A 13161-nucleotide genomic window follows, 5' to 3' on the forward strand; every position below is an offset into this window, starting at 1 on the left:
TTTACTACTATACTAGGTTGTTTAAAAAACTTTTTTTCTTGTTATCTTTAATTTATGTTGTTTGGTCATAATACTTTAAGTTTAGGTTGTTTGTATTTATTATGTATAATTTATGTTGTTTGTTCATAATACTTAAAGTTTAGGTTGTTTGTTCTTATTATGTATAATTTATGTCGTTTGTTTAAGTGTAGGTTGTTTGTTCTTATTATGTTTAATTTAGGTTGTTTGTTCATTATACTTTTAGTTTAGGTTGTTTTGTTTTTAAAATTTTTCGATTCGTTATATGTAGAGTTATTAATTAATTTAAACTTCTTTTAAACATTTTTATCACATATTTCTTTTTACATCAGTTTTTTTTCTTTTCAATAACTTTATATTAATTATATATAATAATATTATAAATAATAAATTTCTTTTTAATAACTTTATATTATTTTTAATAATTCATTCAAGACAGTGCAGAGACTTCCGGAACGGCGGATGCTTTTTTATAATGAATTTTATAAACAAATTTAAAAAAAAAGCAAATGAATAAAATAAGAAAAAAAAAAAAAAAATGAAGAGAGTGAAGAAAAAAGAATAAAAAAGAATAAAAAAAAAAAACGTAACAAAAAATTAAAAACTAAATCAAACAAATTAACAAAAGAAAAAAAAAATGAGAAAAGAAAAAAGAAAGACAAAAAACCAAAGTTGAAAGAAGAAAATATTCTAAAATGGAAAGTAGCTAAAAAGAATTAAAATAAAATATATAAATTGCTCCCCTTTTAAAGAATTGAAAAAAGAAAATTTTTTAGATTTAATTTATTTTAAAGAAACGAAAAAAGAAAAAATTTTAAAATTTAATTTATTTTGAAGAACGATATGTGTTAGCTGGCCATTATGATATCATTTCCTTTTTAATTTGAATACTTTCATTTATTATTAACACACTATACTTTTCTTGACTAAATGTTTGTGTGTGACACAAACATTTTGTTTGTCACTGTTATTGAAAATTTATTTGTTTATTTTTTTATTGTTATTAATGAAGTATTTATGTTACTTTTATTTTTTCAGTTATGATTATTGATATTAGGATTATTCTATTTATTAAATCATTGTTAATTTTTTCGCAGTAATTGTTTTAGTTACATGGTAGGTTGTTTCCTTTTGTCAGTACATAACTGTTTGTAACTTTCCTGTCTGTACATAATATTCAATTGCTGTTTTAAAATTGATATTGGTTTATTTTTGTATAATTTACTTATTATTCTTATAATTGTTAATTTATCATCATTATTATTATCATTATTGTTTGTATTATTAATGCTATTTCATGATATTTACTTAAGATTAGTTTCTCACTATTTGTTAAATGACCTCAATTGTAAGATCTTTAATCGAAAAAAATATATTGATTGATTATACTTTATATATATACTTATATTATTTATACTTTCTATTTTGTTGATCATAATGACATGATAGCATAATAACTAATAAAAACATAACAAAAATAACATAGTTACACAATTTTCTATTTTAAATTTTACTCTAGGGTCAGTTTGGAGAAGTTTTTAAAGGCTTGTGGTTGTTTACAGATAAAAATAAAATCAAACTTAATGTAAAAATATTATTGTTTTGACTTATTTTTAAAGGTTTTTTTCATTGATCATTTTGATCAATCAATATTTTTTTAAGTATGATCAATGTGATCAATTGTATTTTAAATTCAAATTATTATCATATTGATTGATTAACATTTTTCTATTGGTTGTAATAAATCAATTATTTTAATAATTTTATTGTTTCTATGTATCAGGTTCCAGTTGCAATTAAAAAATTACTACAAAAAGACACAACTTCTAATATTTCTAAAGACATACAAGATTTTCGTAGAGAAGCTAAAACAATGGCTGCCCTTTCCAAAAGAGAAATTTCAGATTCCCAATACATCGTTAAGTTGCATGGAGTGTGTGCAGGTTTGAGCTATTATTCATTTTATTTATATGGTATTTTTTAAATGTTTACTAGCTCATTTTAAATAATATTTTATTTTAGAAGGTTCAGACACTGATTTTTCAATCGTCACTGAGTATTTATCAATGGGTTCTTTAGACCAGTTTATTCCATTAAGAAAGGTAATTTTTTATTCACTAGAGACATTTGAGGAATGTGTCAAGTTTATCTTTTGCATTTAGCATTCTTTTATTCCTTGCAAACATATCTTTTTAGAAAGAGTTAAATTCAGGTTATTTATTGGTTTATTGTAAGCAAATTGCGCATGGTGTTGACTACTTAGTAAGTTTATAATTTTTGTTGGTTCAGTACATTGTGTAAAAAAAATATGAAAGAAAAGAATAAAAACACTTCTTTATAGTAATAAACCTCTAATCAAGTTTTAACTTACAGTTGCCCAAACTAGAAATCAAGTCAAAATGTAGTTTTTTACATTAGACATTTTACATTAGGCATTTTACATTAGGCATTTCTTAGATTTATCATAAAGTATAAAAGCTATAAAATATAAATTACTATAAAATAAATATTATAATTATATAATGTATAAGTATATTATACAAATGAATAAAATTTAAAAAAATATTTATTCAAATATATATTTCTTTTAGCACACACAAAATATTCTCCATCGTGATTTAGCCTGTAGAAATGTTCTAGTTGCTGATAAAGAGTTAGTGAAATTATCTGATTTTGGTTTGAGTCGTTTTTTATTTGATAAAGGTTATTATGACAATGAAAAGTTCCAAAAGTTACCTGTTCAGTGGTAAGTAATGGTTTAAATTTTTACACTAGTTTTATTAGTTTTCTTTATTTAGTTAATAATTGCTATTCTGCTCAACATTAATTTATAATTTAGTTGTTTTCTGTTATAATTTTTTTTTTTTGTATAAAATTAAACTGATAGTTGCAGCATTTTACAGACATGTTTACAAAAATATTTTCTTGTGAATTTGAAAAATAAGATATTGTAGAATCTTTTTTTAGCTTTCCACTGATTCTTTCTTGTCATCAGACACATTAACTTCTTATCACAGGTCGTGTAGTTATGATTAGGCTAATTTATTTTGTAAATATGATTTACAAGATAAAAACCGTTTATAAAAGGTGTTCACAGTAGTATATGAAATAACCACACTTTATTTTTAATTTTTTTTTGTAATTCACCTCCCCAAGGTCGAGAAGGCCCTACAGATTAGGAGGCTACTTGTGGTTATAACCCTCTCTCAACTCTATAACTCCAAAACATGAACCTTGACGAACAAAGCCGCTGCGCGGAGAAACAAGTTGATATAAGGTGTTCACAGCAATATAAAAATAAGCACACTTTATAAAAGGTTTTCACAGTAGTATATAAAATAAACACACTTTATACAAGGTTTTAACTTTAGTCTATAAAATAAACACACTTTATAAAAGGTGATTACAGTAGTATAAAAAATAAACACACTTTATAAAAGGTGATTACAGTAGTATATAAAATAAACACACTTTATAAATGATGTTTACAGTAGTATACAAAACAAAGTTTACTTAATCTGGTATTTAATGACATTTAATTTTGTCCTCAACAATTTTTTGAAGATTTTTTAGCTTTAAAATAGTTGTAATGGATTTTCCAAAGTTTGATAAAATAAGTTCTCAAACCAAACCAAGTCTTATACGTTTTGCTCATAATCATTATACTTCAGGAATTTCAGACACTTTGCAGGAGTTTCAGACACTCTTCAGGAATTTCAGACACTCTTCAGGAATTTCAGAGTTTTATTTTATAGGTGATGACTATTTATTTTTGTTTTCTAGCAGGCTACATTTAATGATTATGAATGGATTATTTTTTGCATGTTTTGTCTATGACTTAATATGGTGGGGAGAGGGAGAGGGAGATGGCATTAAATGTAGATTTCTATGACATCTACATTTAATGCTGCACAATGATTTATATATTTTAAAATGTTCTTCGGCATCGATCAACTGTTGTTTTTATCTCTTTTTCAAATTTCAAGTCAAGTATATTTATTAAGTATTGCATCAAATAACTTGTTCTTCTATGATATAATAACTAATATTCTACTATGGTGTTCATTGCAATGCTCTTCATATTTTTCTTATGAATTTGGAATAGTTTGAATTAATTTTTTGATATTGTTAGAGTTAATGCATAAGCTTTTAAAAAAAGGTTACAGAAACATTTGCAACATTTCAGAAATAATAGAGCTCTTTTAAAAATATATGAGGGTTGTCCCAGAACTACCTAGCCTAACAAAGAAAACACAAAAATTTTGAAAAAAAATAAACATGACGGAAAGTCTTAACCTCTGAAAGCTTAATTGTGAAATTTAATTTTTGTTTTGTTTTTTTCGTTTCAGATTAGCGACCATTAATAGTGAACATTTTCAGTAAATTTTTGATATGGAGAAAATTGGTCATCGCTATGTCATTCAATATTTTTATTTAAAAGGTCTCAGTCCAACCGATATCAAAAGTGAACTAGATTCTACTCTAGGGGAGTCTGCTCCCTCATTTGCAACTGTGAAATATTGGGTTGCAGAGTTTAAAAGTGGCCAGATGACCCGTCAAGATGAAACCTGCAGTTGTCGACCAAATGAGGTCACCCCATCAGAAATGGTTTAAAAAATCTGAAAATCATACTGGACAATCATTGATTGAAAGTGTGTGAGTTAGCTGATATAGCAGGCATATCAAAAAGTGCTGTACATCGCATATTGACTGAAAATTTGAACATGAAAAGGCTGTGCACACGATGGGTGCCGCGTTTACTCACAATCGACCAAAAACAACGTTGTGATGTTATTTTGATGAATTCTTTAGCAAGTTTTTGCGTTGATTTATAGCTATGGATGAAAAATGGGTTCATTATTTCACTCCTGAAACAAAAGAGCAGTCGGAATAATGGACCAAAAGAGGAGAATCAGCTCCGAAGAAGGCAAAAACAACTTCATCGGCTGGAAAAGTTATGGCATCACTTTTTTAGGTTGCGCGTGGGATAGTTTTCATTGATTATCTTTAAAAAAGAAAAACCATCAACAACGCATATTATGCAAACTTATTACATCGTTTTAGTGAAGAAACCAAAGGAAAAAGTCTGCATTTGGCAAAGAAGAAAGTGTTGTTTCATTAAAACAGTGCACCGGTTCACATATCTGTTTTTTGCCATTGCTAAAATTAATGAATTAAAGTTTGAATTGCTTCGTCACGCACCCTATTCTTCTTACTATAAACAAGGTATCGAAGCAATTGAACATCGCTGGGAAAAGTGTATCATGCTAAAAGAGGACTATGTTAGGAAATAAAAATAAGGGGACTATGTTAGGAAATAATAATTTTTTTTAAAATTTTTGTGTTTTCTTTGTTAGGCTAGGAAGTTCTGAGACAACCCTCCTAAGACACAACTTCATTAGTGAATTTAACTAAATTTATTTTGACCATCATATATATATATATATATATATATATATATATATATATATATATATATATATATATATATATATAGTGTGTTAAAATTGCTTTTTTTGTTATAGTTTTTTTGTTGTTGTTGTTTTACAGTAAAGACAAATATTAGGATATCATTAATCTGTTGTTTATAAATATTTTTGATTATCAATTTTGGTATTAATTTAAAATGTTTTTGATAAATTTAAAGGTTAGCACTTGAAAGCATGGAAAAATGCTTATATACTCAAAAGACTGATATTTGGAGTTACGGAGTGGTGTTATGGGAAATGTTTACCTTGTTTCAAACAGAAATCAAAGACTTACCAGTTATTCCATATAAAGAAATCCCTTTTATTGATGTAAGTTAATATTTTTATACATACATACATATATATATATATATATATATACATACATTCATATGTATATATATATATGTATATATTATATATATATTTTATATATATAATATATATATATTATATATATATAATATATATATATATACAATATATATATATATATATACATATATATATATATATATATATACATATATATATATATATATATATATATATATATATATATATATATATATATATATATATATATATATATATATATATATATATATATATATATATATATATATATATATATATATATGTATATATTAAACCAGTGTCAAGACTTTTTTTTGGGGCACACTGGCTTACTTAGAAGTTTATGTGAGATATAGTCATTTCAAAAATATAGTTATTCCTAAGAAGTTTGACAATTTGAAATAATGATAATTTTGGAATATCGTTTCAAAGTTTTAAACTATTCATGTATTTTCCCAAATACTTAAAATAATTGAAGGTTTTATAAAATCTAAATTTACAAACTGAATTTCAAATTTTAAATTGTTTACAAGATTTTTTTTCAAATTGGTGGCGTTTAAATGTAGTGGGGCTTTTTTTTTGGTGGCGTTTAAATGTGGGGCTTTTACCATACATATGGGGGTGTTTAACATATGATGTTTAACATATGATGTTTAACATATGATGTTTAACATATGATGTTTAACATATGATGTTGAACATATGATGTTGAACATATGATGTTGAACATATGATGTTTAACATATGATGTTTAACATATGATGTTTAACATATGATGTTTAACATATGATGTTTAACATATGATGTTTAACATATGATGTTTAACATATGATGTTGAACATATGATGTTGAACATATGATGTTGAACATATGATGTTTAACATATGATGTTTAACATATGATGTTTAACATATGATGTTTAACATATGATGTTGAACATATGATGTTGAACATATGATGTTGAACATATGATGTTGAACATATGATGTTGAACTTATGATGTTGAACATATGATGTTGAACATATGATGTTTAACATATGATGTTGAACATATGATGTTGAACATATGATGTTTAACATATGATGTTTAACATATGATGTTTAACATATGATGTGAACATAGCAACTTTAACAATTTTTGGCTAAAAACATTTCCAAATGAGTTCTTTAGATCTTTAGATATTTCTAACATTAATTTCTACAATATGATGCAAAGGTATTTTAATAGTCCTTACAATGAAAGAAACGCTAAGCTGAATGTTTTTGAATTATTATAATTTATTCTCTTTTAAAAGAGTACTTTGAACTTTATCTTTATTTATCTACTTTTAACTCATCTTTAATTATCTACTTTAGACTTTATTTATCTCTCAGTCATCAAAGTCATGCAGAAACATTTGTTAACTTCAATTTATATTTGAAACATAAAGTTGAATAAAGTTACTCTGAGAAAGCATCCTTATTTGTCATATCTCTTTTGTTTTCAACTATGCTCTGGTTTTTAGCCAGAAGGAAATCATGGCTCTGTTCATAAACCTTTTTAGAGGTTTCAAAGATTTACAGCTTTCTACTGATCAAATTGTTTACCACTAAGAGTAAGTTTATTATCAGTTTAAATAGCTTGTTGTAGCTCATTTGAGAAAATAAAATCTGAGTGGCAGTAGCAGTTTTAACACAATCTTTCAACAAATTTTTACAATAAATATTTGTTTCCTTGTTTTATAGAGAAAGCTATATCTTTGTGTTAAAACTTTAAAAGCAAACTACATAGAACAGTTTAAAAATTGTATTATGTACATTGCAATACAGTACTAATCATATGTGGGTATCTCAGTTCTTGAATAATTCTCAAAGCAAGAGTTAGCCAATGTGCAGACTTGTTTTCATACTTAATAGAAATGTAACTTTTCCAACACAACACTAATAAAGTTTAGGCTGTTCTATACTAAGATCACAGACAGCGTTGGGATTCGTATCATGAAACAATTTTTGAAGTTTTTATATTACTTTGCTTCTTTTGAATATCATGTTGACATACTTTTGAAGAAATAAACTAGAGAAATTCTTCACATTTAGCGCATCGAAAAACTAGATAAATTCTTTCCATTTAGCTGAAACTAAAAAATTAAAATTAATATCTGGATCGATTTTTGATGTTGTTTGATGATTTCTTGACTGTTCTATATTCCAACCACCACTTTTTATTCTCTAATATACTTTTTAGTAGACTACTAAATATCCATATAAAAAGATTAAAAAACATGAAAAATGTTTTAAATAAAAAGTTTTATTTAAAACATTTTTCATGTTTTTTAATCTTTTTGAGCTCGTTTTGGTATCACAATACGAGTTATCTACAAGGTGTACACTTTATCTCCCTAGTTTTCGATTAGCATAAAACAGATAATGTAAATATATATTAATAAAAACGAATGAATATGTCTTAAATAAAAAAATTGAGTAAGGAAGTTTTCAGTAATTTAACTTACTATAAAAATATGTGTTGGGTATAAATTTCTATACACAATACATAAATCCAACATAAAGCTAAGTGTTATATCATGCATGACAGTGGCTTAAAAAGCGTGTGTATGTGTGTGAGCATGTGTGTGTGTTTGTATTGCTTAGTTAATGCTAAATAATATTTCCATTTTTTTCTATTTTAGTTACCTGCTTATTTGAGGTCAGGAGCGCGTCTTTCAAAACCTGATTGTTTTCCTGTTGAATTATGGAGTCTCAGTGTTAAGTGTTGGAACTTACTCGAGGATGAGCGACCGTCTTTTTATGCTTTCAAGGAGTTTATTGGAAATCTTTTAGAAAGCGCTCCGATAAAAACCTTTTTTTGAGCATAATTAGCAGTACATATAATTATTTTACGTTTGAATATTTATAGAAAACTTTAATTAACATTTAAAATTATTACTTTCATTTTCGAAAACTCTAAATTTTATTTATGAATAACTTTCTGTATTTATGTTGTAACTTGTCTTTTTGAGTGTGTTTTCTTTTTTTTATTATTGTTGCAATCTGTTCCATTAGTTTTCTCTACTATTGTGTATTGTATTTGTGAAAGGTTTTGTAAGAGAAGGATATTTATAGTATTTATAAAATTTACTGCTTGCAGTACATGAATCCATATCTTATAATAATGTTTTTTTATTATTTTTACACGGCATTAAGTATAAATATGGAATATATTGGTGCGCGCGTTGTAATCTATTAGTGCACTTGATATTCTTTTTTTCTTTTGCTGTCGCATACACTCTTTTTTATATATAAAAAAAAGAGAGACTGAAATATGGCGAAAATTAAAAAACAAGACCAAAAATAATTACAATTCGCAAAATAGGAATCTTAGAAATCAGGAAAGAAAATCAAAAATAATTTTATCCGTTTTATAAAACTAAAAAAATATTTTTTGATTTTGATGAGATCTTGAGGTTCCTCATTGGATTCCAAATTTTTGACGGGTCCTAATATTTTTGATTGTTTTATATACATATACATATACATATATATATATATATATATATATATATATATATATATATATATATATATATATATATTATATATATATATATATATATATATATATATATATACATATATATATATATATATATATATATATATATACATATATATATATATATATATATATATATATATATATATATATAGCAGTTTGTTATTGCAGTTTTAAAACTTCTGTAACAAACTGTTAACTATTGGGAAAGTTTGGGCACAGTGGATCGGATTTCTTTATTTTTTTAAAATGAGCAAAAGTTAAAGTATGTTTTTACCTTTTTTAAGGCAAAAAGATTGAGATGTATGTCCTTTATAACAAGAAAATACTTAAGCCCAAATATTTATGATCTAACGGCTCACAGAAAGGTTTAAAGTGAGTTGTGTTGAGTGATTCACAGTATCCCAGTACTGGGGTACCATGAATCACTACCTATGGCAATGAATCAATGAACATAGCTATGAATTAATGGTAGGGAATAGGGTCGTAGCCAAATATTTTTGATAATTGTTCACTATATTTTTAACATACTTGTGGTAATTAGATTAGTATATAATCAAAAAAATTGAAATGTTGAATATTGAAAAAAAGAAAAAAAAAACGAATCTTATTGATAATACTTATTCAACCATCTCAAGTGACAACAATTTAAAAAATAATAATAACAGAGTACGTCATCATAAGCTGTTAAGTTCACAGGAAAGATAAAATGACGAGGAACTCTAGCATTTAAGTCACGTAGTGATCTTGATAATTTTCTGAATATGATCAGTAGTTAGAAGAATAAAGGAAAATAAAGGCCTTTTTCCTTGAAAAAACGGTCTCTAATAAAATTCTCATCCATGTCTTTACTGTATTTAGTGCTAATAATTTTACCAACATGAATAACTAAATTTTTTTTAGTAACTCTGACTAAAACGTAATCACTGGGTATAAATTTTTTTTGTTTTGAAACAAGATCTCAATTTGTTTGTCTCAGGCAAGTTTGTGAAACCACTGGTGCCATCCACTTTACTATCTGTTATGTCACGACTCAAGAAAGTTGCATCACCTGCCTCATTAGATGGACCATGGCCTACTGTAATTATACGGCCTGATTTGTTGCATTTTCCGTAAAAAATTAAGAGGCCAGTTTTTATACGGCTTATTTGTAAATTTTAAATTATGTATAAAAGGTTTTAACAACAACAACAATAACTATATATTTACCAGTGAATATTATACAAAGGTGTTGAATAAAATATTGAATTATAATATTGTAACAATTACTATATAAATATTTGCTTGCATGCATTGGTTTATGCTTTTATAGTCATTTAATATGTAATGTATTCTGAACTGATTAATATGTGAATGTATTCTGACTGATTGCCTGTTTCATTATATTCCATTAGAAAGTGGAATAATGAAAAAGACACACAGACAGTCTATTACTGTATATAGTCGATATTATTACTGTATATAGTCGATATTATTACTGTATATAGTCGATATTATTACTGTATATAGTCGAATTGCTTTTTTATGAGATGTTATTTAAGTGGAGATAATTCCAATAATAAATGTAAGTGAACTTTATATTTAAAAATAACTGTGTTACATTTTTTTGATTTGTTTTAGCAATAAAATGGTTAATAAATGTGTTGTTACAAACTGTAAAACTGGTTACTCTAATGGTCCAAAAAAGTCAAAAAGTATATACTTTTTGACTTTTTTATACTTTGTTATATACTTTGATATACTTTGTTAGCCATTCCAGACAATTTTTTTATAATTCAAAAAAGCATATATAATTTATATCATTGTATAGAGCTTGACCTGACTTAAAAAATGAGGGGTCATTCGACCTTTGAAGTTAAGCGGATCCAAAGTTATTGAATTTTTTGTAGTGCAAAAATTGATGATTTTTTGACGAAAGGTATAGAGCTTAAGTACTTAAGCCCTATACCTTTAATTTTCCATACTTAAGTATGGAAAATTTGCAGTGATATGGCACCAAAAAAGAGAGTATTTTTGGATCATATTGACTTTTGAATTACTTTTGAACCGTTATTACATTTGACTTGAAATTTTCCATAAGAAACTATAAGAAAATAAAATACAAAAAAAAAATTTTTTAATTCTGTCGGGATTGCCCAGAACTGTCTATTTTACAGACTGAGGGTTTTTACTTATTTACTTAGTTTTGGTGTCATATTGATTCTTGAATAACTCTTGAACCGTTTATTACATTTGACTTAAAATTTTCCATATAGATTCACCAACTATAAGAAAATAAAATACCAAAATATTTTTATTTAATTCAGTCGGGATTGTCCAGATTTGTCTACTTTACAGACTGTGGATTTTAACTTATTTACTTAGTTTTGGTGTCATATTGACTTTGGAATAACTTTTAAACCATTATTACATTTGACTTTAAATTTTCCATAGTGATCCAACAAGTATAAGAAAATAAAATACCTCAAAATTTTTCTGTTCAACTAACGAGATTTACCAGAATCATCTATTTTACAGACTGAGGGTTTTCACTTATTTACTTAGTTTTAGAAAATAAAATTTGGGGTTATATTATAATAACACCATACAAATATGCATAAAGGAACCATGGAATCCAAATAGTACATCATTTTGAAATTATTGTATAATTTACAGACCGGTCAATAAATTATTGCAAATAGGCTGCACAAACTAACTGGGCATATATTTTGGGCATATAACTTTGAATATATTTGATATTTTTCAACCGTTATTAAATTTAACTCGAAATTTTTCATAATGGTCCCATTTTTATTCATCTGACGAGATTAATCAGAATCATCTATTTTACAGACTGATGGTTTTCACTTATTTACTTAGTTTTGGAAAATAAAATTTGGGGTTATATTATAATTGCACCATACAAATATGCATAAAGGAATCATAGAATTCAAATCATGCATCGTTTTGAAATTATTGTATAATTTACAGACCGGTCAGTAAATTACTGCAAAACGGCATCGAAATCTGTCGAAATTATTCAGAATAGCCCTATTTAACAGACGGAAGACTCTTCAATAAAGTTAAAATTTAATTTTTGATGAAAATAACTTACAGCAAATGAACTTTCTGAAATTTGGAGTACTTACAACTGCAATAGGCAGGTATAACAGCAGAAATTATATCTAAAAATGTAAAAATATTATTATTAGAAACACAGGTACACAATAACGTGTTAAAAATATTTTGTTAATTCATTTTAAAAATATATAAATTAAAAACATTTAAAACTAAATAAGTATAAAATAAAAAACTTACTCTTTAAGATTGTTTATGTGAACCTATGAAAACGCCTAAGATAAAAAAAATGAAAATAACATAAAAAAATGTTTTTACTCTAAAACTTATTTCTTGGCTTTTAGTGAATGATTAGAAGTAGCAAGTTTCAGTAACGAAACAAACTAATAATCATTTTTAACAATAGACACCATCGAGAAGGTAAGCCAAGTTGTCTATCAACACAAAACATCTCAACAATAACATCACAACAATAACATCACTATCACAAAACACACAGACCCTTTGGCACTAAACGCTCCTAATTCACACTAGTGTCACTAAGTAATGGGTTAACTTTTAACCAAATCTAGTGATCATCCTGAAAAGCTTAAAGGTGGCTCTATTTGCAGATGACATAAGAAACATACGGATTTCAATCATCTTGTTTTAGAACTGACTTGCTTGTTCTTACAGAATGGTACTACATATCATTAGATAGAGGTGGTTAGGCAAATTCTACTGCTCTGGATA

The 13161-nt window shown here is 25.9% G+C and overlaps 1 protein-coding gene across 2 annotated transcripts in view; it reads left to right on the plus strand.

Moving 5' to 3' along the window:
- Nucleotides 1-8989, plus strand: part of LOC100199166 (uncharacterized) — a 70117-nt gene extending 61128 nt beyond the window's left edge. For both annotated transcript variants that reach the window (XM_065805952.1, XM_065805953.1), the window contains exons 22-28: nt 1538-1603; nt 1802-1961; nt 2041-2120; nt 2215-2280; nt 2610-2764; nt 5666-5816; nt 8510-8989. In XM_065805952.1, coding sequence (XP_065662024.1) covers nt 1538-1603; nt 1802-1961; nt 2041-2120; nt 2215-2280; nt 2610-2764; nt 5666-5816; nt 8510-8689 — 858 coding nt within the window. In that variant the 3' untranslated portion in view covers nt 8690-8989. The remainder of the gene's footprint in view (nt 1-1537; nt 1604-1801; nt 1962-2040; nt 2121-2214; nt 2281-2609; nt 2765-5665; nt 5817-8509) is intronic.
- Nucleotides 8990-13161: the final 4172 nt, after the last annotated feature.

Source organism: Hydra vulgaris, chromosome 09 (assembly GCF_038396675.1).
Source record: "Hydra vulgaris chromosome 09, alternate assembly HydraT2T_AEP".
Lineage (NCBI taxonomy): Eukaryota > Metazoa > Cnidaria > Hydrozoa > Anthoathecata > Hydridae > Hydra > Hydra vulgaris.